This window comes from Chanodichthys erythropterus, chromosome 6 (assembly GCF_024489055.1).
Source record: "Chanodichthys erythropterus isolate Z2021 chromosome 6, ASM2448905v1, whole genome shotgun sequence".
In the NCBI taxonomy this organism is placed as follows: Eukaryota; Metazoa; Chordata; class Actinopteri; order Cypriniformes; family Xenocyprididae; genus Chanodichthys; species Chanodichthys erythropterus.
In genome coordinates, this window is record NC_090226.1 from 13,814,244 (window position 1) to 13,842,043 (window position 27,800).

A 27,800-nucleotide genomic window follows, 5' to 3' on the forward strand; every position below is an offset into this window, starting at 1 on the left:
AATGAATGAATATAATATACAAGTTTCACTTTTTGAATGGAAATAGTGAAATAAATCAACTTTTTGATGATATTCTAATTATATGACCAGCACCTGTAATGGGCCTCATATAGAGCTGAGATCTGAAGATCCCACGTGCAACCTATGCCATTGTTAAAAATAGGAGTGGTGCTACACACTCAGAAGGGCCTGCTGAGTGCTGATAAATAGTTTTTATGAAAATATTTCTTCATAAAAGGCATAAAATCCTTGTGTCCGCAAAACACCTATATGAGGCCCATTAAAGTTGGAATTGGGGCATTCCTGTACGACTTAGTAGCTTTGCGGACACGGTGTTTATCGATGATATTAAGCTTTTAATATGAACTTATATTGATCAGACCACCTCTACTATACTGAGTAGGGCTGGGTAAAAAAATTATTGATTTCTCTATTTTAATCGATTCTCATTTTTACGAACCGATATCGGTTCTTAAATCCCCAGAATCGATTAGTCTAGTCTGTTTTCAGTTGACGAATAAGCAGAATATGTAGCGCCTCCCATCCAATGAATCGCAATAATCTTTGTGCTTTGTTACTTTTGATATGAAGCAAAGTCTCAGATTTCAAATGACATCCATCTTATTATGAGATTCAAAAAATAAATACCGTTTTGGCACTGTTTAATGTGACGTAACTTTAGCACCTCAGTTAAAGAGAAGCGGCAGCACGGAGCGCATGTGAACTTATCCTCTCCTCCGCTTTATTACCAGTTACAGCATGAAATAAACACGACTAAACATCTGAAGGTCTGTTAAAATATACAGTACAACTTACCGTATCATGTCTCGTGTAATAGCTCAATCAGTGTTGCAACCTCGGAAATACATCAATAAAACAGCTTGTAAACAATGTCACATAACGTCACATTTACCTCAGAAAAACATATTCAGTGACCATAAACTCATTAGTCAGCTAGAAAATGAACTCTAGAAAGCAACATTCTGATAAATATAGCTATGCTTCGTTACATATTCATTATAATTTTTTATGTTCTTTAATATTTAATGCATGTTTGAATAAATCAGTTATGACAGACGCAATTTAAATGTTTATATTTCAAAAAAACAAATTGGAGTAGAAATATGATTATGTAATTCTAAACTTTATTTATAATAAAAACATAATTGAGTGTAATTTAAGTGTTTGTATATAAATAAGTTAATTTAACCTTCAATATTTTTATAGTAGTACCAACTGACTTCGATATCGAATCAAAATCGTAATCGAATCGAAAGCATGTGAATAGTAATTGAATCGAATTGTGAAAATTGTGTCAATACCCAGCCCTAGTACTGAGCATACTCTGCTGGACAAGTCATTTTAGTGCTTAATTGACCCTTCGCAAAGACCTGCCCCCCTTAGTTACTGTTGCTTTTATAAACAGGATATGTTTTCACGCCACACGCAGTGAAAAATACATTGCGGAGCAAAGAGGATACTGACAACACGTCCACAGACAAGACAGAGCAGGTTACTTATGATGTTAAACAAAGTCCCAGCTTTCAAATTGTGTAGTTTTTAAAGAAATTCGAACAATAAAAAACGTTTTGTGGCTCTTTAATGTGTTGTGACAGATTGCTGTAGCGCCTCAGCTCAAGCTGCTCATGAACTGATCATCTCTTCCTACTAGTTCATTTATAGCATCAAATAAACATGAATGAACACGAGAAGGAATGCTTTTTCCGTGGAAAGACATCAATACACACCATTTTTCAAGTTTAAATCCACGAGGTTAATCTTCTAACTCCTGACTGCTTTGTCAGACAAAATGGCGGATTCGGCATTCTGATTGGTTAGATCGCTTGTCAATCAAACTCCCTGCGAAGGGTCAAATGGCAAAGAGTGTCCACAGAGCTCCTATACAGTCCCCATTAAATAGGTAGCAAATAGGACCTTCTGGGAGGAGTAATGCAGTATGGATAGTATTGGATAGGAGCTAGGTGGACAATTTCTGTATATGGTATTATTCATATGAAGGATGTTTATTCTTGATTAAACCACCTCTGCTGTACTCATCACAGTAAATTTGACTCATTTATTTGATTTGCATATCATAAAAACGTTTATTTTGCATAAAAAATGAGTGTCCACAGAGCTCCTATCCAGTCCCTATTAATCAGAATGCCTCTTTGATGCATATATAGATAGCCTAGTGGTGATGGAAAAAATAAAGAGAAAATGTCATTTTCGGTCTAAATATATAGATTAATATGCTAAACAGGTGTCTTTGACTGTTGCAACTCGTCTGCTTTTTCAGTTTCTCGCTCCGTGTTTTAAAATGCAGTGTCAACTTAAAAGTTTAACATCTTAAAACACGTCTCGACACCCTGCGCTCTTTTCCATGTTGTTTGCATTTTAAAATCACAAGCACATTCCTTTATTTAGCTCACTATACATACATACTCTAATATGTGGCACTGTAATAGATAATTTTCAATAAACAGTTGATTCAAAGAGCTGATCAGGTAATAATGAAGGTGTTAAGCAAAATTGATAGTCTACTGTGCTTAGTAAATGTAGTTTAATGTAAAATGTAAAATTAAAAAAGTAAAATGCAATAAATAGGGTATTGAAGTTATTAATGTACTTAGTTTTTTTTTTATTAGCACCCCCTTTGAACGGTTAGATTCGACCCCGGATGCTGAATCACTGCCAGAAGATATCAGTCTTCTATTAGCCTGAGAGCTTCCTGGGAAAGCCAGGAAAGAGCAGAAGTTTGGCCTTGGCCTGGGTCAAAACATCCACCAACTCCTCATTCGTGGGGGTGAGAGAGGAAACTCAAAACATCCATCTCAACTCCCGTCTCTTTTATCTCCTATTTCTCCTTTTAACTAGACCCGGCCAACAACATGCCAGAAGAAGCCGCAGAGGTGGGTTCCGGATCTGGCATGAGAAACTTGAGAAAGGGACAAACGTGTCTCAAGCTTCTCAGCCAGCTCCATCTGCTATCCTACGATGGAAGTCGCCATGCCACCTCAGCAGCAGCGGGACCTGACCCACCGGGTACAGATGCCTGGCTCCCATCACCCTTAAAACGAGTCAGGCAGGAATAGAGCTTTTTCATTGTGCAGAAATCACAGTAATCATAGCCAGCCCCCTCGAGAGCTGACCAAGTGTGCTCCGCTCCTAAACAGATAACCTAAATCTGCTAGCCATGGATTCTTATTCATTTCAAACACAGAAACACAGGGAAATTCACATGCACAGACAGACAAATGGCTTCCTGAAGACATAGAAGCTGATGTTTGACATAAAGGCCGCAACCTTAGAGGTCCCCATAAATTAAAATAACATAGTCAAATATGAGCCTTTACTATCATATAATATTGGGGTATTTTAGTGGATTCACTCTGCATTTAAAAATGGAAGTCTATCCTGAAACTCTGCAGTGTATACGTGCATGAAAAATAAAACTTTTATTCAAATTGTGAATAGATTAGAAAGTGAGCAAAGAGCACTCCCTTTATAACCGCTGAAGCTGTCAGTTACTTCAGTTGCACCGCGATTGGCTACAGTGCTCAGTGCTGCAAATCGCGTTGTAAATAGAAACCTTTGACGGTCTTCAGGCTAGAGAGAGTGAACACAAATGGGACCATTTGAAAGCAGAGGCTCACTAGCTAGCTCTGCCCCCGAGTCAGTTATGACCGGATAAGAAATGGATCTCTGATTAAGTAAACTGGCGCTCCAATTTCTCGCTTTCTGGCCTTCCCTCTGGTTTAGTGCCCTGGGCACATGTCCGGTAGACCAATGCTAATCGGTCCCTGATGGCGTACCTGTGACGCCACCTGACTGCAGTAGCTGGTATGTGTTCACACATGCTTCAGACACCGGTTCACGCAGAACCTTCCCATAGTGCCAACACCATGACACAGCGGCTCATTTCCTTTCTCAGGGATCCGGGTTACATATGTAACCTAGACGATTAAAAAAAAAATGAGAGTGAGAAAATGATTATTGAGGTTAACTTATTCTTTAAATATGCTGAAGAGCTTTTAGTTGACTACTGATAGGATGTGACTTATACATGATTTTAAAACTTTTATTATTCATATTAAAAACAAACAGGTAGCGTTATAAAAAAAATGTCCCTGAATAGTCACTAATAAAATACACAGACAATGTTGTTTACCTACTAATGTATAATTTTAATGACACCAACAATAAAATAATAATTATGACAATAATTATAAGCAAAATTAAATAATGATCTTCATATTTTCCTGTAAATGCATGCAATAGTACAACTTTTGTTTCACATTACAATTGTAGAGGTAATTTGCTAAAACAGTTTTGTTTTAGAAACAGTTCTTACATCCAACAAAAATTAGTGAGACACTTTTCTATGATAAATTAGTTGCTTGACTATTGATTAAATTGGCTCAAATGTAAATTAAAGCATGTCAGCTTGTTTTTTTAAATAATATATTGCAGTATATATTACAAATGATTTATGTTTGCACAGTCATTATCTTTTTTTAAGAAAAAAAAATTCATGTGCTCGCTTAATCTTTAATCACAATAATTTCCCCTCCCTCTTGCAACAACATCTCTTCTTTCTTTGAGGATATGTTTTCTAAAGTGAAGTGGGACAACCTGTCACTCACATGAGACAGCAATAGCCATTTTTCCACCCTACATTTTTTTCTTGATCAAGAAGCCATTTCATTCTGATATACGTCACAATGGGGAAAAAACGATATTTCAACTTCTGTTTCATGTTGACGATTGCTGAAGACAATTAAAAAAGGATTTCACAGTAACAATCACAGCTATTCAAAAATGCTCAACATGTATCCATAAGTAGGCTGTGACCTATCTTACAGTAAGCTAAAAGAGATTTTAAAACTTGTGTTGAGTTGTCTTTCAATCATTGTTTTTACATTAAATCAGTAGGCAATGCCACATTAGGAGACTTGCACTACCTAATGTAATCAAAAATATCATCTGTGATGGTTGTGCCACCCCCGAATTATTTAAAACGGCAGGGGTGCACCACGTGATACTTGTCATTCCTCCAGTACAGCTATAAAACGAGTTAAGGGAATCCATTCTGTGATAAAGGCCATCTGATCTATTTGCGCAGAACTGACTTCCCAGTGCTGGAAGAGAGCTGAGAGTCTTCACACATGTTGGCGGTGAAGATCCCTTCCCAACTGTTACAAAAGTGTTGTTGGAAGTGCTGGTGTTTGTAGCCATGGAAGCACACAATTCATCTTTTGCTCCTGTTGTAAATAAATAAATAAATATATTTCAGATCCTTATCATAAATAACCATTCAAAAAAGGCAAAGCAATGTATTTAAGCAAATCTCACCAAGTATTAACAATTTCTTTAGATTGTTGACTAAAGGATAATTCCCTTGTCCACAGAAATATCCAGAAAAGTCATCCAAGTCTAGAGCCCACACAAACGCACCTCCAAAGCTATGTTCCTGTAAGTATTTTATCTTAACAACATAAAGCAGAGCTGTTATTTGTCATGTAAAATAATCTTTAAGTTTAGACATAGTATTATGTGACTTCATCGAGTTTACCTTAATCTCAAAGCTCCTCAGATTGTCAAAGCCCACCCAGTCGCTGCCTTTAATAGAAAAAGGAACTTTCTGGTCTTCTGTCCACTGTACTATGCCACCATGTATGAAAAGACATATCTTGAAAAAAAGAAAATATTCCTTAAATATCACTGACAAGCATTTGCAAGCCATTTAAAAAAAATGTCAAACAAAAGTTTCTGTCCAGAAAAGATGTTTACTTCATAGTAAGACCACAAGCCCATCTCTTGAGTATAAGGTCCAGGAGAAGCAAAGTTATTGGCTGGGGCACCAACTCCATTCTGAGAGGAGGTGAGGATGAAGGAACGTCCATATGTGGCAAAACCCATCAACAACTTCTCGGCAGGAGCTCCCTGGAATCTCCAGTATTGTAGAGCAAAATCCTGCATGAAAGATGAAAACATGCTTGTAGTACAAACTTGTCTTGAAGCCCATGCTTAAATGATAGTGCTCAATGTCAATCACTGCGCTTACGGTGTTTGAGTTGACATTTTCCTCATCATGGATGGCACTGTACAAAGGACTGTGATGTCTCGCAATGCCGTCTTTAAACGTATGAAAATCAAATGTCTTGACACTAATAAAGTCCAAATACCTAGAAAATGTTTTTCCACATTTTAAACTTTCAAACTGCCATTTTTTAAAGTTATCATAAGATAGGACTGACATGGAATGATATGTTGCTCTTACTTTGAGATCTCTGGAATATTGTAGCTCCTTTCAATAACTTCTTTCTGTGCTGAAACAGTTGCTGTTAGAATAAGTCTTGCATCTTTGTTTGACATGCCTTCAGCTAGAAATGCTTCCAGAAGTTCCTAAAGTTTCACAAAAGTTTTTTTTTTCTTTTAAACAAGGGTTTATTTAGTCCATTATTTTTCTTGTTTTAAGCATAAAACTCAATAAATTTTGTAATATTTCTGCAAATATAACACAAATGCTGTTACTTTAAACTTTCTATTATCCAATAGGCATAATTCTGAAAAAATGTATTATGGTTTCCACAATAATATTAAGCACAACTGTTGTGATAATAATATGATATATTTCTTGAGCACCAAATCAGAATTTTAGAATGATTTGAAGAATCATCTGACAGTGAAGACTGAACATTCCGCTTTGTCAACAATATTACAGACCCCAAATGTTTGTATGGTATATATTTATGTGACATGTACTACTAAAATTTTACAAAGATGAGGTGTCTTTCTGACCTGATACATTGGAAAACTCTTGAAACCCTGTTTGAAAACATTTTAGTTTTAACCTTGCACAGTAGAGTGAATTTCAGCTTATCTTCCGGACGTATCTCTGGAGTTCCCTTGTGTTCCCAGTCCAAATCCAGCCCGTCAAAGTTATACTTCCTCAGAAATTCTATAGAAGACTTGATGAATGTCTGACGGTTTGTCCAGTTGGACAACATAATGGAGAATCTGGTGTGAACAAGAAAATGTATGGCTGCTTATTTCACTGGTAATGTGGCTTACAAATATTTCAGATTAAATGCAGAATAATCACGATCTTTGTGGATAAGCCATGTTTTTATTAAAAAAAAAAAAACCAAAAAAAAACTTTTATAAGATATAAAAATGGTATGTTACCAGTAGAGGGCAACTTTTACTCAGAAACATAGAAGGAACACTTACTGTGAATCCTGGTCTCTGACAGACAACAAGGTTATCAACTGAGGATTTCTTTAGAAATAAAACAAACATTTATGTGAACTCTTTGTCACACAGCAGAACATTTGACAAATCAAATATAAATTCAAGACTAGAAACACATAGCACTGAGCTACAAACATGCGTACTTGTTCTTAAGTGCATTGAAGGTCGAATAAAGGGCCACATCATTCCACTCACTGCCTGCTATGTTATTGGCATAGTTTATAATGGCAAATGCATAGATCAAATGAGTACACAAGTACGGGTCCACATTCTCGGGAAGGTATCTAGCAGTTCCTGCTCTGTACTGAGACCAGTTTGTGAAGTAACACACCAGTCTTGAACAGGTTACTGAGAAAAAGAGTATAAAGATACAAACATATGTCAGCAGTAATTTGAATGAATAATCTTTCATGAAGTGGATTGAAAATCACCTTACCGAACTGAAAGAGCAAATTCAGGCCTAACAAAAATGGAATAAGATCATTAGTAGATGCTTTTACATGAGATTAATATATTAAGAAACATATTCAAATACAAAAATAGACAAAAATACCTGTTAATTGCGTTATTCCCCTGTTCATTTTGTTCCTGCTACATGCCCCTTTAGTTTTGAGTGGGGAACTCCGCATGGAGTATAGTGAGGGGTGGGGAGAAAGACAGGGAGGGCTGCACATGTATAAATTAACACTAATTTCATCTAAGATTTTTTTTCTGGCCTATACAAAACACAGGACTTTTGTCAGATTTGGCCAATCAAAATGTACCCAATTATAGTAACAGACCAATCAAGATTCATTTATTTCACAATTTACTTTTTTTAAATGAAGATTTTTTTTCTTTTTCTTTGACAGACACAATGAAGATTTAGTGTGTCTCTCATGGTGGAATCAATGGTGTGTATATCCATCCCTTGAGGCTGTTCACAATAGAATGAAATGGAATGCTATTCAAAACACTTGAGAATACAATGAAAACTTCAAGCCACTTTATTGACCTGAGATTGTGAAGAAAATGCTGATGCATATAAATCTTATTTTACTGTATATTATATTTAAAGCTCTTCACATTTAAACATAAACACCATAAATATGGTCTACACATCTTATCTGGTCAGATAGTCTTGTTGTCTTATCTTAAAAAAACGAAAAAACAGATCCTAAATGACCTATTTTCAGGTTCACCTCAAGCTCTGTAACATTATTATTTTTGAATATGAAACTAGAAACTCTAGGAGTGTAACTAAACTGCAGTATCGTTGCTTAAGTCACAGGATTTGTCATCATCAACGTGATATGTTTCAGGCCTGTGGAAATTTTGCCTTGTGGATAGACAAAGATTTATCACATTATCCTCAACAGCTGTAGGACGAACTGAGACATTGCTTCTGTAAGATCATACAGGGGCACTATGAGGCCAGATATCTATCAGTAACTTCAAGCTATTATTTATGATAGTGTTGTATAAGACAGTTACATCAGGTCATTGTTCAATCAGATAGATTTGTTCTTTTTAGTGTGCCTTATTTTTGGTGGCGGGTGTGTCCAGACAAAGACAAGGGTCTAGATAGGGACAAGGGTCGTACATGTCACCCTGTGATAAAATAAGCACATCAATAAAATTCATAACAAAATCACTTGAGATAGCATCCATGGCTTCAGCTTATCCAAACAAGTTGCCTATCAGTGGGATCTCAGCTCGGAAATATACGCTAATGTTCATATTAAGTTATGAAACGTTATTTCTGAACGTTCTCCTCTGAATGTTCAAAACGTCCAGTTTTCAGATATATAAGACACTTTTTACAGAAAATGTTATATTGTTGTGGTCTTGTGAATGAGTACTAAATTATTAATAAGTAAAAATATAACCATTTGAGAAAAAGCTGAAAAAAATAATGACATAAATAATGTTTTTGTGCTAATGTTTAAAGAACATGCAGATAACTTTGAACAAACATTTTATTAACAATACTAGAAGAACGTTTGTGTATAACTTTGAGAGAACCTTGCTAGAATGTTAATCAAAGTTCTGATAACTTTCCCTATTAGCTTGGACAATATGATACTAATATTAATAACATATAAAACGTTTCTACCATATACCATGTTTTGTGTGGTTGATATTGATTTAGTTTATTCTTTATGTTCTGATTTCATCATACCTTCGTCTTTATTTTGATTTATATTTGATGCATATATATTGACATATAAATATTTATTTCATTCATGGCAATGTGAATTTTAATATAACAAGTACTATTCTCAAACAGTGAATATCGGTAGCACATGTTGTTGGTTCAAATTATACTTTCAGATTCAGATTTGTTCCATGCCTCCTGTTTTGTCCCATGGCCTATGCATTTTAAGAGAAATGTATGCATGCAAGGGTTTATTTTTTGCAGTATATTATTTACATGTTGTATTATTTATTAGCATCATATCCACCATATTTTATATTACAGTCTCAAGTACTCATTTAAAATTATTGTTATTTTCATACAGACACAATATTAAAGTCACCATGAAATCAAGATTGACAATTCTTATTTTTTATACAGAATACTGCAGTATATATTATAAATGATTTGCACATCATCATTGTTTTTAATTCACATGGCCTCATAGACGTTAATCAAAATAACTACACCCTCCCTCTTGCAGCGACTTCTTTTCTCTGATGATGTGTTTACTGGTGCGAGGGCGGGACAACATGTCACTCACATGACATCACAGCAATAGCAAACCACAACCATCCAATCACTTCCTGATGGACAAAATCAAGTCCTGCCCTAAATTTTTTCTTGTTTCACTCAGATATGTCACAATATGAAAGAAAATACTTACGTTTCACACAGACTTTAAGGCCTAAAACACTTTCCGCAAGTAAGTGAACACAGATGGGATGATGCCAATATAGAGGACTGGAGTGACACTTAAAAAAACAAATGAAGGAATAATTTATCAATTCAATTCAAACATAAATAGAATATTTATTCTAATTCCCACTCATTTCACTTCTCTTTGAAGGAGGAGTTTGCTCCAGAGACAGTTTGAGCTCTGAGCTAACTTAGAGAGTTAGATAAAATAAGGATACTGAAGAAGGAATCCGCTTGTTAAATCATGACATACTGAATACTGATTCCGTGTCCAAGTCTCCACTCTGAGCTGTTTATGAGCACTATTAATTTATAGCACAAGCTTTAAGCTAAGCTTTTAAAAACTCACGCTAACAGTGTCTTTGACACCAATATTTTGACAATGCTGAAGGATCATGATTTTTCAGTAGTTCTTCCAGCACCAAACTTGTTATTGTTATGTGCCATCACATTTCATCAGAAATAAAAGACTTTCTTTGTGCAACCAAAGCCAGGCCTGTAAGATAAACGACACTGAATCCTCTTGAATCAGGCATGTTGCTGCTGACAGTTTGACATGAGACGACAGCAACACAAAAGAGGGGCATTCTGACCTCATAGTTTCATCATGCAGTAGTGAATCAAAACAAAACAGAAGTAGGTAGTCATTGTATAGACGATCACTAATGGTGGTTATATTTAGATTTTAGAACCAGAGGGAAAGTAGATTATAGGCCTACCAGTGGGATGTTTATGTATCAAATGAAGAATTCTATCTATCTATTAAAACAAGTCAGATGACAAGATGACAAACATGTTGGGTGACAGAATAAATGTTGCAATTGCATTCATGCTAGCTGTTTGTGGATCAGATTCAGAGATTGATGCATCACTCCTTATCAACAGACAGAACTGAGTTGGACCCTAGGTGCGCTGTCCAAAATATAATATCATTACAATCGTCAGTAGTTTCTGTGATGGAAGTGGTTTGTTCAGGTCATATTACACCCAAGAAACTAAAAGTCTAACTTTTTTGAGCTCTATGTCCACATTATAACCCTCATCATCAAGGTAAAAATAACATTTTAAAACATTCTGTAGGATTATTAAAAATTGAACAACTAGAATAACAGTTAGAAACGTCATCAGTCCCCTGATTTAATACTTCCTAGAGCCACCTTTTGCTTTATTTACAGCCATTAATCTTTTTTGGATATGTCTGTACTAGCTTTGCACACCTAGATTGGGGAATATTTGCCCATTCTTCCTTGCTGAATTGCTCAAGTTCAATCAAATTCTGTGGTGAGCGGCAATGGACTGCTCTCTTCAAGCCATTGCATTGTTCTTTTGCCAGTATGTTTAGGATCATTGTCGTGTTAGAAGGTGAATGACCTGCCCATCTTCAGGTGTCTAACAGAGGGATGCAGTTTTTCCTCAAGAATTTGGATGTACTTGGCAGCATCCATTTTCCCTTCAATAGCCGAGTTCCCGCTACAAAGAAAAACACCCCCACAACATAATGCTGCCACCACCATACTTCACAGTGGTGTGTTTTGGGCTTGAAAGACTTTCTTTCGAAAAGCAAGCACAGCACACCACCCAAAACAAACAAACAACATACCTACTGTGAAGCATGATGATGGCAGCATTATGTTGTGGGGGTGTATTCTAGTTTTTCAATTTTTAATAATCCTCCAGATTTTTTTATGTTATTTTCACTTTGATGATGAGGGTTATAATACATTGAGTTGTAGATACATTTTCTTGGGTGTAAAGTGACAAAAGGTAAAGATTTTCACAGGGTATGATGACTTTCTTTAGGCACTGTATATATCATTATCTTATCTATCCACATCAATGGTGCCACTAAGTTACTTTTTAATCAGTCATCCTTGCCTCCTTGGTACAGAAGGTTAATTATGCTCATTAAATCTTTACAGAGTTCAAACAGTTATTAATCATTAAATAATGTATTAAATATAAATATTGTCATTAAATAATGTTTAAATTATTGAGTGCCTATAGAGACACTTAAATCATGCAATAAAAGCATTAAATGACATTCATCATATTCAAATTCCTAGTTAAAGTGAAAGCCACCTGACAGCTCTCAAATATAAATCATTATTTGGTTTATCAAAGTGTATTTGGATAAAGTCATGTTTAAGTTTAGAAGGTAGATTGTTTGCACTCTCTCGTTAATGACATTTTGTTATTTGTGTATAGCTTTATGTGACATTCCATTTAAGGGACATATGGATTTTGTAACTATATGTCAAGTATTTAAGAATTTAAATGATGACCAAGAGCATATGACTCATTCATTTATTACCATGCAATATTTTAAATTGTACAGGTCTCATCAACTCTTTAGTTAGACAAATTAGATTAACTAATCAAAACATCTTAGATAAATTATCTTTGTAAAGATGTCTGCATATAATTTTGACCCCATAAACGCATATACACAACATGGATACCTTCTATTTGGAGGCCAAATATTCATTATAGATTAGATATCAAGGCTGAAGTAGCATTTTTTTTTTCATTTGGTTTGGTTAATCATTACTATTTCAACTTGATCTCATGAGAATACGTCTGTATTCATACTTGAAGTATGGTTTTACCACGTGTAGCTACATTTATTGGGCTTTCTATATAGAAATGTAGAACATTAACATATTTATAGCACTAAAAATACTTACATATTAACAGCAAAAAATGGTAAGTCATTTACGTATCCAAGTGTGAATGTGTATGAATTCCCATGTATTAATATTAAAATCATGGCATTCATGTTTTAAATCTGTTGCATTCAATTGTCATATCAATACATGTTTCTAGACGAATTTATTGAATGCAGTGTACTCATCTACTTAATATGAAATGTGACTTGCGCTGCAAACTTGTTTCAAACCATGTTAAACAAGACTACACTTTGAAACCTTAAAATGAATAAAATATCTTTAATTTTTTAGCCATTTTGTAATATTTACAAACCCGATTCCAAAAAAGTTGGGACACTGTACAAATTGTGAATAAAAAAGGAATGCAATAATTTACAAATCTCATAAACTTATATTTTATTCACAATAGAATATAGATAACATATCAAATGTTGAAAGTGAGACATTTTGAAATGTCATGCCAAATATTGGCTCATTTTGGATTTCATGAGAGCTACACATTCAAAAAAAAGTTGGGACAGGTAGCAAGAGGCCAGAACAAGTCAAATGTAAATGTAAATAAGGAACAGCTGGAGGACCAATTTGCAACTTATTAGGTCAATTGGCAACATGATTGGGTATAAAAAGAGCCTCTCAGAGTGGCAGTGTCTCTCAGAAGTCAAGATAGGCAGAGGATCACCAATTCCCCCAATGCTGCAGTGAATAATATTGGAGCAATATCAGAAAGGAGTTTCTCAGAGAAAAATTGCAAAGAGTTTGAAGTTATCATCATCTACAGCGCATAATATCATCCAAAGATTCAGAGAATCTGGAACAATCTCTGTGCGTAAGGGTCAAGGCCTGAAAACCATACTGGATGCCCTTGATCTTCGGGCCCTTAGATGGCACTGCATCACATACAGGAATGATACTGTAATGGAAATCACAACATGGGCTCAGGAATACTTCCAGAAAACATTGTCGAGGACACAATCCACCGTGCCATTCGCCGTTGCCGGCTAAAACTCTATAGGTCAAAAAAGAAGCTATATCTAAACATGATCCAAAAGCGCAGGTATTTCTCTGGGCCAAGGCTCATTTAAAATGGACTGTGGCAAAGTGGAAAACTGTTCTGTGGTCAGACGAATCAAAATTTGAAGTTCTTTTTGGAAAACTGGGACGCCATGTCATCAGGACTAAAGAGGACAAGGACTAGGCCAAGTTGTTATCAGCGCTCAGTTCAGAAGCCTGCATCTCTGATGGTATGGGGTTGCATGAGTGCATGTGGCATGGGCAGCTTACACATCTGGAAAGGCACCATCAATGCTGAAAGGTATATCCAAGTTCTAGAACAACATATGCTCCCATCCAGACAATGTCTCTTTCAGGGAAGACCTTGCATTTTCCAGCATGACAATGCCACATACTGCATCAATTACAACATCTTGGCTATGTAGAAGAAGGATCCGGGTACTGAAATGGCCAGCCTGCAGTCCATATCTTTCACCCATAGAAAACATTTGGCACATCATAAAGAGGAAGATGCGACAAAGAAGACCTAAGACAGTTGAGCAACTAGAAGCCTGTATTAGGCAAGAATGGGACAACATTCCTATTCCTAAACTTGAGCAACTTGTCTCCTCAGTCTCCAGACGTTTGCAGACTGTTATAAAAAGAAGAGGGGATGCCACACAGTGGTAAACATGACCTTGTCCCAACTTTTTTGAGATGTGTTGATGCCATGAAATTTAAAATCAACTTATTTTTCCCTTAAAATTATAAATTTTCTCAGTTTAAACATTTGATATGTCATCTATGTTGTATTCTGAATAAAATATTGAAATTTGAAACTTCCACATCATTGCATTCTGTTTTTATTCACAATTTGTACAGTGTCCCAACTTTTTTGGAATCGGGTTTGTAGTTTGTTTGCTGTGCGACACAGAAAGCGTTTTCTCCTATGCAGCGACAATACAATCAATCATAAGATACAGCAAAACACAACATATATTCACAAATCAAATCAATTTTATTTGTTCGCTGTACTCCAAATCTTTAGAATCCATATGTTTGTAAGGAACAGATCCAAATTCAGCCCTTTATCCAGAAATCTTTATCTTCATCCTCAGCAGCGACCATCACAGTCAAAGCCGATGCTCGTAACGATTCAAATTTGAAAGTTGCGCCGCCGTCGAGAAGCTTTACGACATGGTTTATGGCACTGATATCGAACACTCATTGGTTCTCACCTGCTTCGTCACAGATTACGACATGCTGTGTTTCAGTGGATTGACATTTGTAATGAGTGTGTGCCTTCATGGAGAGAAACCGAATTCATATTTTCATGGATTAATAAATTAAAATCTGCTCTGTACCCCATAAAAAAGTAATACCACCAGAGTTTATCTACAAAATGATAAAAGGGAAATTACTCATATATCTTTATGACATGAAAGATTTGTATTTTACGTAATATTTTTACGTTTTAGAGCTATAAATACGTCAATATTGTATGTTTCAGCACCTTTCTAAATGTACAAAAATGTACGTTTTGTGTCTTTGAAAGTTACGTATTAATATCTATGTATTAACAATGAGACCAGGCTGACTATTTCTAGAAATAAGTTTAGGAACACCTTCACACACCAACATACCAAGCCGATACATAAGTTTATTTTACTTGTTCTGTTCTTCAGAGTATTGATTGTCTTTATTATCTCTATTATTGTCTAAATTATTACAATTTTTAGCCTATTTATTGCACATTGTCGGATATTCAGTGTCATTGCTGCAAGACATCATTGTCATTTCCTCTGATACATGTTGCATCATGACTAGAACAGAGCACATGATTATGAATAAATATGAATACTTTATGATCTTGGCACAAAATTATAGACATAAATATTATTCATATGTATGTATGAACTGCTCTTTATTTGATCAAATACACAATACAATAATTTCTACAAATCTGGCTTCTGCTGAACAAATTAAAATGAAATTGCTAAATCCATATTAAAAATAGCAGACATACTGACATTCATGCACATTTGACCACAGCAGTTCTAATTGTACATCTTATCTATAAAGCTCCACATAAATTGTGCTGAATAGGACAAAGGTTTTTTTATTCCCACATGTTTTTGTCATTTCAGTCCATAGTTTAAAGGAGATATCATATCTTACAACATCCTAATAAAGCATCCCATATTAGGATGACCTAGATAACACCCAACTCCTATAAAAACCCTAGGGTTTTGATGTTCATCTTCACATTTTCTTGAGGTACCCCAGGTATGTAACCATCAGGGAATATCTATATTGAGAATCCAGCTTATAACATTTATTTCTGCTATTAGCTTTAATGTAATTAAGGAAACTGAACTTTGTTTCTTATAGAACATTGGCAATAAAATGGGGAAGCTTACACTTATAGCAGGTAAGAAATAATGTACACTTCAAAGTGGAATTTTAAATACATTAGTATGTTTTAGGCATTTACCTGATATTATTGCATATTCTAGGTTTGGGCTTGGTGCTCTGCCATGTTGGTGAGTTATTGAGTATTTATTAGCTCACATAATTGTATTTATATCTTCTTTTTAATGAAGTATTTATATTTGACTGCAATGTTGAGAAGAGAGATGAGATATTGCAAGTGCGTGTCTTGTCTAAGAGCTTCTTTGTGTATCCATAACCAGCTTTCTCCATGGAAATGGGCTGCTACTTCACCAACTGGTCCCAGTACAGACCTGGAATTGGAAAGTATACACCTGCAAATGTCGACCCTTTCCTTTGTACACACCTTTTCTATGCATTCGCAATGATCAACCATGCCAACGAGCTTATCACATATGAGTGGAATGATGAGACTCTTTACAAGGCTTTCAATGAACTCAAAAACAGGTAGTTGAAATATCACGTTTAACACTGAAAACACAGCTGAAATTCTTTAATAATTTACTTTTTTTTTGTGAGATTGTAAGATATTGTTTTTTACAAAACAAATACCAAAAAATTTAAGAAATTAACACTGTAGTTATACACTCAAACATAAAATCAATATATACTGTTATATATTATGGAATCCGAAAATATCTCCATTATCGTCACAGAAATCCCTCTCTTAAGACTCTTTTGGCTGTTGGTGGATGGAACTTTGGTTCATCACAGTAAGTGTTCTGTATTTTTTTGTTTGTAATATCATTATTACATTTGAGCAGCAGTTAAATTGGTCAGCTGAAATGCAATCCAAAATTCATTTCAGGTTCTCCATCATGGTGTCCAATGCAGCAAACCGTCAAACCTTCATTCAGTCTTCCATCAAATTCCTGAGAACTTATGGATTTGATGGTATGGACTTGGACTGGGAATATCCTGGATCAAGAGGAAGTCCGCCTGAAGACAAACAAAGATTCACACTTCTGTGCAAGGTGGGTCCATTTGTAATCCAGTGGCTTTTTAAGCAAAAATTGTAGAGCATTTTCCTAACTTAAGCTATTTTCATTTTTATTTATCTTTCTCTTCACAGGAACTTATTGAGGCCTATGAGGCAGAGGGCATAGCTACTGGCAAACCCAGACTGATGCTGTCTGCTGCTGTATCAGCTGGTAAAGGCACAATTGATGCTGGATATGAGATTGCTGAGGTTGCCAAGTAAGTATGACGACACTGAATCATGACATTTGCAAACTGGCAGAGCGCTGAATTGAAAATATGCAGAGTCATGAGATGTTTTAAACCTCTCCTAATTTTTGTCTCAGGTACCTGGACTTCATCAATATTATGACTTATGACTTCCATGGAACTTGGGAAAGATTCACAGGACACAACAGCCCCCTGTACCAAGGCTCAAAGGATGAGGGAGACCTGATTTACTTCAATACCGTAAGAAATGATTTACTGTAACACAGAGGAGGTGAAAACAAACAAGTAAACTAATTTTTGAATTCCTCCATTTTAAAATGAACTCTCTTCTCTTCTTTCAGGATTTCGCTATGCGCTACTGGAGGGACAACGGTACCCCTGTGGAGAAACTCAGAATGGGTTTCGCAACATACGGTCGCACATTCCGTCTGACATCTACAGATACTGGAGTTGGAGCCCCAGCTAGTGGACCGGCTTCAGCTGGAACCTACACTCGTGAGGCTGGATTCTGGTCTTACTATGAGGTGGGAGATTTGGAAAAGCCATTTTGTTTGAATGGAATATATTCATTCATATTCAAAAGTGTCTATCGAACAATCTCCACATCTTATACTCTCAATGTCTTTATAGATCTGTGGCTTCCTAGAAGGAACAACAATCCAGTGGATTGATGATCAGAAGGTGCCCTATGCCACAAAGAACAGCGAGTGGGTTGGATTTGACACCAAGGAGAGCTTTGAAACGAAGGTACTTTTGAGTTTTTACTGGAGTTGGATTTCGTTGTCAGCAATTGACTAACAACTCACTCTTTTCTTCTCCATTTATAGGTCCGTTATCTGAAAGACAAGAAATTTGGTGGAGCTTTCGTGTGGGCGCTTGATCTGGATGACTTTGCTGGACAGTTCTGTAATCAGGGGAACCATCCTCTCATGGGCCATCTGCGCAATCTTCTGGATATCGGTAGGGATATTCACAAATTGTCTTTCCAAGACTGTTTGTATTTCAAGTAAAGAAAACAATAAAAACTAATGCTTAATTAATATGCTTTTTCCAGAAGTGCCTCCAATGCTTTCAACCACCACTCCCTCTGGACAAACAACCACAAAAACCACCACCACAACTACCACCACCACCACTCATGCTCCAGGACCAGGATTCTGTAACGGGAAGCCAGATGGACTCTATCCTCACCCTGAAGACCCCAACAAGTTTTATAACTGTGCTGGAGGCAATACTTTCGAGGACAAATGTGCTGTAGGCACAGTGTTTGATGACACCTGTAAGTGCTGTATTTGGCCCTAAGCACTAAGTGATCACTATTGAAAAACCTTCTGAAAAACATCTGCAAATTGTGAAACAGGACACTGCACATTTGCATATGACACGAAACATCAACTGTTTCACGTAAAGCAACATTAGTGTAAACTGAACATATTTCTCGACTGTGTTATGTCTTCATTCCATCTGGGTGTAGTTTGTAAGTGAAAGTACCTCTTTTTAAATGACTCCTTTGTAAATTCTGTTTTCTCCTTGCTTGGAAGAAATGAATAAACTGACTTGTCATCTGAGGAGAACTCCATGGAAATTGTATTTATTTATTTATTTATTTTTGTTTGTTGCAAATACACTGCTCCACAATCATAAATTAAAAACTTAAATTAAAAACAACACTCAAAATCAAACATTTTTCAAAGCAAAGCAGCAAATAAAAAATACAGGCTACATAGGCCACTGGATGCATGACAGGATCAAAAAAAAAAAAAAAAAAAAAAAAAGGGGGGGGGGGGTGCATTGTTAAAGCCATGTGAAGTACTGTTCCATCATTAATGAATAACTATTCAGGAACACATGAGTAAAACAGTAGCCTTTTAATATTTTAATAACTGCTATTAACTAACAAGAATGATTAATGAATTAGTAAGTAATAACCCTCAGTTGAATGAGGTAGTTCACTATTAGCTAATCAGTAGGGGTGTAACGGTACACAAAAATGAAGGTTCATTAGGTACCTTGGTTTTGAAGTCACGGTTTGGTACGGGTTCGGTACAGCAGGGTGAGAAAACAAAACAATATTTTCTCTTTTTTTGTTAAGCAATTTTTTACTGAACAAGCTGTGTCTCTGCCTTTATATTTAATTAAAATTTTCTTAAAGATAAAAAAATCTATCTCTGCTAATGCTGTAAACTTACTTACACATTAGCTACTATAATAAAGGTTACAATTAACAACAGAGCCCAAATTATTAAATTCAGTTACTATTTATTTTTAGATATAATCATCAACACTCAAATAATAATAATAATAAAAAATGATGTATTGTAAACATGTAAATTACACATAAGGCAGTTTTTGTATTAACTTCTGTTTCTCCAAATTCATTATTGAAATATAATCATTTACACAGTGGCTGTCAAACTTGTTTTCATGACGGATTTATTTAGGCCTTACATATCAGGTTAAGTAAAATCTAATTAATATATAGGCTAATAAAATGCATATATTTAGTGAAACAGTTTACCGCGAACTAACAAGCTGTTTACACTGAATGGCTTTTCTAGGGTAAATGTAATACTATAACATATTGTTTACAAACTGTTTTACTGACATCTTTCCACAGTTGAAACACTCATTGAGCGATTTCACGAGATATGATACGTTTCAGTTAGTTGTACTGTATCTTTCAGCATACCTTCATCATGTTCATTCATGTTCATTCTGTAGTAGTGAAGAGGAAGGGACACAGCAGAAGCAGTGTAGATGTATTCCACCAAGACCAAACATATCAACATTGACATGCCCATTACCATGCCAAACACTCAGAGAGTTGTCATGACAGAACTTTTATTCAGCATACTCAAATCAATAGCACAAATGTAAATAAAAACAAAAATGCACCTATTCTGATTGAGAAAAAAGATCAATGGCTGTCTGGCCCTTCTGGCGTCCCATACCTCCATATCTGTCGGGAGCTGATCGGAGATAGTTCTTTATGTATTTGATGATGTCAGTCTCAGACGATTCTGGGTCTGACTGCTGTACAGCACCTGTCTAAAGATGGAAAAACTTGTATCACTCATTTTAAGACATTATAAACTACAGCATTAATTACAAGATTTTTAGCCACCATCGCTCATACTAACAGACTGTAGCAATACACAAAATAACTAAAGCTCTCTAAACAAGCATGGATAACGACCTAAATCAGTAATCCTCACTATTTCTTCCAAGTAAGCCACACCAGCAGGACAAAGTCAACAAGCAAGTCATAACAATAAAAAACATGCACGGAAATACACATCTGCCTAGTATAATATGCAATGCATTTAGCCACTGCCATTCTAATAATACAAAACTGTGAAGGTGTACAAGTTGCTTTAAAGGTGTGGTGAGAAGATTTTCAAAAACGCTGTTGGACATTGTTGATATCCATTCACTGATGTCCAATTGACGTTGGAAAAACATCAAATTGTCATAAATTTTTTTGTCAATTTGACTTCCACACACTGATGTCCAATTGACGTTGGAAAAACATCAAATTGATGTCAATTTTTTGTCAATTTCACGTCCACACAATGATGTCCAATTGATGTTGGAAAAACATCAAATTGACGTCAATTTTTTGTCAATTTGACGTCCACACACTGATGTCCAATTGATGTAGAAAAAAACATTAAATTGACGTCAATTTTTTTACGTCAATTTGACGTCCACACACTGATGTCCAATTGATGTAGAAAAGAACATCAAATTGACGTCAATTTTTTTGTCAATTTGACGTCCACACACTGATGTCCAATTGATGTAGAAAAGAACATCAAATTGACGTCAATTTTTTTGTCAATTTGACGTCCACACACTGATGTACAATTGATGTAGAAAAAAACATCAAATTGATATACATTTTTTTGTCAGTTTGACGTCCACACAATGATGTCCAATTGATGTAGAAAAAAAAAATCAAATTGATGTAAATTTTTTATGTCAATTTGACGTCCACACAATGATGTCCAATTGATGTTGAAAAAAAACATCAAATTGACATAAATTTTTTTGTCAATTTGACGTCCACACACTGATGTCCAATTGATGTCGAAAAAAACATCAAATTGATATACATTTTTTTGTCAGTTTGACGTCCACACAATGATGTCCAATTGATGTAGAAAAAAAAAAATCAAATTGATGTACATTTTTTATGTCAATTTGACGTCCACACACTGATGTCCAATTGATGTAGAAAAAAACATCAAATTGACGTCAATTTTTTAATGTCAATTTGACGTCCACACACTGATGTCCAATTGACGTTGGAAAAACATCAAATTGATGTCAATTTTTTGTCAATTTGGCGTCCACACAATGATGTCCAATTGATGTAGAAAAAAACATTAAATTGACGTCAATTTTTTTACGTCAATTTGACGTCCACACACTGATGTCCAATTGATGTAGAAAAAAACATCAAATTGACGTCAATTTTTTTGTCAATTTGACGTCCACACACTGATGTCCAATTGATGTAGAAAAAAACATCAAATTGACGTCAATTTTTTAATGTCAATTTGACGTCCACACACTGATGTCCAATTGACGTTGGAAAAACATCAAATTGACGTCAATTTGACGTCAATTTGACGTCCACACACTGATGTCCAATTGACGTTGGAAAAACATCAAATTGACGTCAATTTTTTGTCAATTTGACGTCCACACACTGATGTCCAATTGACGTTGGAAAAACATCAAATTGTCATCAATTTTTTTGTCAATTTGACGTTCACACACTGATGTCCAGTTGATGTAGAAAAAAACATTAAATTGACGTCAATTTTTTGTCAATTTGATGTCCACACACTGATGTCCAATTGATGTAGAAAAAAACATCAAATTGACGTCAATTTTTTAATGTCAATTTGACGTCCACACACTGATGTCCAATTGACGTTGGAAAAACATCAAATTGATGTCAATTTTTTGTCAATTTCACGTCCACACAATGATGTCCAATTGATGTTGGAAAAACATCAAATTGACGTAAATTTTTTGTCAATTTGACGTCCACACACTGATGTCCAATTGATGTAGAAAAAAACATTAAATTGACGTCAATTTTTTTACGTCAATTTGACGTCCACACACTGATGTCCAATTGATGTAGAAAAGAACATCAAATTGACGTCAATTTTTTGTCAATTTGACGTCCACACACTGATGTCCAATTGATGTAGAAAAGAACATCAAATTGACGTCAATTTTTTTGTCAATTTGACGTCCACACACTGATGTACAATTGATGTAGAAAAAAAACATCAAATTGACGTCAATTTTTTTGTCAATTTGACGTCCACACACTGATGTCCAATTGATGTAGAAAAGAACATCAAATTGACGTCAATTTTTTTGTCAATTTGATGTCCACACACTGATGTACAATTGATGTAGAAAAAAAACATCAAATTGACGTCAATTTTTTTGTCAATTTGACGTCCACACACTGATGTACAATTGATGTAGAAAAAAACATCAAATTGATATACATTTTTTTGTCAGTTTGACGTCCACACAATGATGTCCAATTGATGTAGAAAAAAAAAATCAAATTGATGTAAATTTTTTATGTCAATTTGACGTCCACACAATGATGTCCAATTGATGTTGAAAAAAAACATCAAATTGACATAAATTTTTTTGTCAATTTGACGTCCACACACTGATGTCCAATTGATGTCGAAAAAAACATCAAATTGATATACATTTTTTTGTCAGTTTGACGTCCACACAATGATGTCCAATTGATGTAGAAAAAAAAAATCAAATTGATGTACATTTTTTATGTCAATTTGACGTCCACACACTGATGTCCAATTGATGTAGAAAAAAACATCAAATTGACGTCAATTTTTTAATGTCAATTTGACGTCCACACACTGATGTCCAATTGACGTTGGAAAAACATCAAATTGATGTCAATTTTTTGTCAATTTGGCGTCCACACAATGATGTCCAATTGATGTAGAAAAAAACATTAAATTGACGTCAATTTTTTTACGTCAATTTGACGTCCACACACTGATGTCCAATTGATGTAGAAAAAAACATCAAATTGACGTCAATTTTTTTGTCAATTTGACGTCCACACACTGATGTCCAATTGATGTAGAAAAAAACATCAAATTGACGTCAATTTTTTTGTCAATTTGACGTCCACACACTGATGTCCAATTGATGTAGAAAAAAACATCAAATTGACGTCAATTTTTTGTCAATTTGACGTCCACACACTGATGTCCAATTGATGTAGAAAAAAACATCAAATTGACGTCAATTTTTTAATGTCAATTTGACGTCCACACACTGATGTCCAATTGACGTTGGAAAAACATCAAATTGACGTCAATTTGACGTCAATTTGACGTCCACACACTGATGTCCAATTGACGTTGGAAAAACATCAAATTGACGTCAATTTTTTGTCAATTTGACGTCCACACACTGATGTCCAATTGACGTTGGAAAAACATCAAATTGTCATCAATTTTTTTGTCAATTTGACGTTCACACACTGATGTCCAGTTGATGTAGAAAAAAACATTAAATTGACGTCAATTTTTTGTCAATTTGATGTCCACACACTGATGTCCAATTGATGTAGAAAAAAACATCAAATTGACGTCAATTTTTTAATGTCAATTTGACGTCCACACACTGATGTCCAATTGACGTTGGAAAAACATCAAATTGATGTCAATTTTTTGTCAATTTCACGTCCACACAATGATGTCCAATTGATGTTGGAAAAACATCAAATTGACGTCAATTTTTTGTCAATTTGACGTCCACACACTGATGTCCAATTGATGTAGAAAAAAACATTAAATTGACGTCAATTTTTTTACGTCAATTTGACGTCCACACACTGATGTCCAATTGATGTAGAAAAGAACATCAAATTGACATCAATTTTTTTGTCAATTTGACGTCCACACACTGATGTACAATTGATGTAGAAAAAAAACATCAAGTTTACGTCAATTTTTTTGTCAATTTGACGTCCACACACTGATGTACAATTGATGTAGAAAAAAACATCAAATTGATATACATTTTTTTGTCAGTTTGACGTCCACACAATGATGTCCAATTGATGTAGAAAAAAAAAATCAAATTGATGTAAATTTTTTATGTCAATTTGACGTCCACACAATGATGTCCAATTGATGTTGAAAAAAAACATCAAATTGACATAAATTTTTTTGTCAATTTGACGTCCACACACTGATGTCCAATTGACGTTGGAAAAACATCAAATTGTCATCATTTTTTTTGTCAATTTGACGTTCACACACTGATGTCCAGTTGATGTAGAAAAAAACATTAAATTGACGTCAATTTTTTGTCAATTTGATGTCCACACACTGATGTCCAATTGATGTAGAAAAAAACATCAAATTGACGTCAATTTTTTAATGTCAATTTGACGTCCACACACTGATGTCCAATTGACGTTGGAAAAACATCAAATTGATGTCAATTTTTTGTCAATTTGACGTCCACACAATGATGTCCAATTGACGTTGGAAAAACATCAAATTGACGTCAATTTTTTGTCAATTTGACGTCCACACACTGATGTCCAATTGATGTAGAAAAAAACATTAAATTGACGTCAATTTTTTTACGTCAATTTGACGTCCACACACTGATGTCCAATTGATGTAGAAAAGAACATCAAATTGACGTCAATTTTTTTGTCAATTTGACGTCCACACACTGATGTCCAATTGATGTAGAAAAAAAACATCAAATTGACGTCAATTTTTTTGTCAATTTGACGTCCACACACTGATGTACAATTGATGTAGAAAAAAACATCAAATTGATATACATTTTTTTGTCAGTTTGACGTCCACACAATGATGTCCAATTGATGTAGAAAAAAAAAATCAAATTGATGTAAATTTTTTATGTCAATTTGACGTCCACACAATGATGTCCAATTGATGTTGAAAAAAAACATCAAATTGACATAAATTTTTTTGTCAATTTGACGTCCACACACTGATGTCCAATTGATGTCGAAAAAAACATCAAATTGATATACATTTTTTTGTCAGTTTGACGTCCACACAATGATGTCCAATTGATGTAGAAAAAAAAAATCAAATTGATGTACATTTTTTATGTCAATTTGACGTCCACACACTGATGTCCAATTGATGTAGAAAAAAACATCAAATTGACGTCAATTTTTTAATGTCAATTTGACGTCCACACACTGATGTCCAATTGACGTTGGAAAAACATCAAATTGATGTCAATTTTTTGTCAATTTGGCGTCCACACAATGATGTCCAATTGATGTAGAAAAAAACATTAAATTGACGTCAATTTTTTTACGTCAATTTGACGTCCACACACTGATGTCCAATTGATGTAGAAAAAAACATCAAATTGACGTCAATTTTTTTGTCAATTTGACGTCCACACACTGATGTCCAATTGATGTAGAAAAAAACATCAAATTGACGTCAATTTTTTTGTCAATTTGACGTCCACATACTGATGTCCAATTGATGTAGAAAAAAACATCAAATTGACGTCAATTTTTTAATGTCAATTTGACGTCCACACACTGATGTCCAATTGATGTAGAAAAAAACATCAAATTGACGTCAATTTTTTTGTCAATTTGACGTCCACACAATGATGTCCAATTGACGTTGGAAAAACATCAAATTGACGTCAATTTTTTTGTCAATTTGACGTCCACACACTGATGTACAATTGATGTAGAAAAAAAACATCAAATTGATGTCAATTTTTTTACGTCAATTTGACGTCCACACAATGATGTCCAATTGATGTAGAAAAAAACATCAAATTGATATAAATTTTTTGTCAATTTGATGTCCACAAACTGATGTCCAATTGAACCAGCTAATCAAGGTCTTACTAGACATACCACTGTGCGTCTCAATCAGCTCCATAGTTCAGTAGTCAGGGCCCTGATCCTTCTAGTGCCCTGAAATGCTTCCAATGCACCATGAAAATAGGGCAGCATCGAAGATCACTATGTTCCCGTAACAGAAGTTCTGAAGCATGAACCAAAAATCACGTGAGCAAACTCAGTACATATAATGAGCTTTTTTAAACCATTATTTAATTATATTTCGGCATAAAAATACATCGGGTAATGGACATAAAGTTGCTAACATTTATAATTTATTTACGAAATGTTGCAAGTATATTTAACAAGCGAAGTGTTTATCATAATGTATTTTAAATACCATTAAAAAATAATTTCAGAAAGATATAAATTTTGCTGTTGCTCATAACTACCAGTAGTGATGTTGTGCAGTGAGGACGTTGCCATGTAGCCGGTAATAGTCATTAAATAGTCAATGTCCCAATGTAGTGAGTCAGGGTCCTTACTGTGCTTACCAAATTCATGTACACAATATACTGATTCATGACCTCGGAAGCTATGGGAGCTGATTGAGACGCACCCCTAGAAACTTCCATGCATGTGTGTTGAGTCAAGTTGGAGATAAACTCTGTAAGACTCAGAGTTTAGACACTCTGTAAGTTTAGACACCCTGCACTGAATACATGGTTTACTAACCACATAACTTTTTTTTATTATCGTAGAATACGAATATGGACATTACACGCACATCTCTGACTGATAACAGAATACTTCCTTGTCACACTGACACATGCATTTTCCGTGAAGCTGCTTTGAAACAATATGTAATTAACATTATATCAGCTATACAAATAAACATGAATTTAATTAAATGAAACATTAAAATTGTAAAATAATAATTAAGCTCAACGCTTTTGAGAATTAATTTATTCTAGTTAAATGACTTTGTTGTGGATGATGAGCATGTGTCAGTTTTTTCATATTTTAGAGTACACTAAAAGTAAAGGGAAATGCTGAGCATGGATTTCATTTTCATGCTCATTGACGGCATAAAAAGAGGTCAATATAAATGAACAAGTTATTATAGGGTCAGCTGATGCTGGGAAGTGCAGAATGTATGGTCAATAAAAGCAACAGATTATCAAGGTATATTATCGAAAGAGTCTTGGATACCAGATAAATAGCATGTTTAACATAAACATGCTATTGTTTAGAAACCGAAGGATAGAAACCGAAGATGTAAAAGGCAATAAATTTAATCTGACTAGAGAGCTTATTACTTCACATTAGCTCAGCTATAATACTTGGCCTATTTTTCAAAGTAGGTTTATGACTTTTTTTATGATATGAAGCATATCATCTTTTTATTTATGAACATCAGCAGTCTATATCAAAAGGTGGGAAGTTGTAAGAGGTTGTTGGATTTGTTGAATTTTAGTTTTAATTT

The 27,800-nt window shown here is 34.8% G+C and overlaps 2 protein-coding genes across 2 annotated transcripts; one reads left to right on the forward strand and one right to left on the reverse strand.

The window, feature by feature from the left end:
• Positions 1–3,851: 3,851 nt before the first annotated feature.
• Positions 3,852–7,838, reverse strand: ovgp1 (oviductal glycoprotein 1). Its single transcript, XM_067388842.1, has 12 exons — positions 7,811–7,838; positions 7,694–7,717; positions 7,401–7,605; positions 7,237–7,284; positions 6,858–7,023; positions 6,284–6,408; positions 6,068–6,188; positions 5,794–5,976; positions 5,576–5,692; positions 5,356–5,488; positions 4,679–4,770; positions 3,852–3,956 (listed from the first exon to the last, which is right to left on the reverse strand). The coding sequence occupies exons 1-12, from the start codon at positions 7,836–7,838 to the stop codon at positions 3,852–3,854; spliced, it is 1,347 nt and encodes a 448-aa protein (XP_067244943.1).
• Positions 7,839–16,089: 8,251 nt separating this feature from the next.
• Positions 16,090–19,000, forward strand: LOC137021092 (acidic mammalian chitinase-like). The gene is made up of 11 exons (XM_067387306.1): positions 16,090–16,219; positions 16,305–16,331; positions 16,482–16,686; positions 16,896–16,952; positions 17,048–17,213; positions 17,312–17,436; positions 17,544–17,667; positions 17,769–17,951; positions 18,058–18,174; positions 18,255–18,387; positions 18,482–19,000. The coding sequence occupies exons 1-11, from the start codon at positions 16,195–16,197 to the stop codon at positions 18,727–18,729; spliced, it is 1,410 nt and encodes a 469-aa protein (XP_067243407.1). The 5' UTR covers positions 16,090–16,194; the 3' UTR covers positions 18,730–19,000.
• The last annotated feature ends 8,800 nt before the right edge of the window (positions 19,001–27,800 follow it).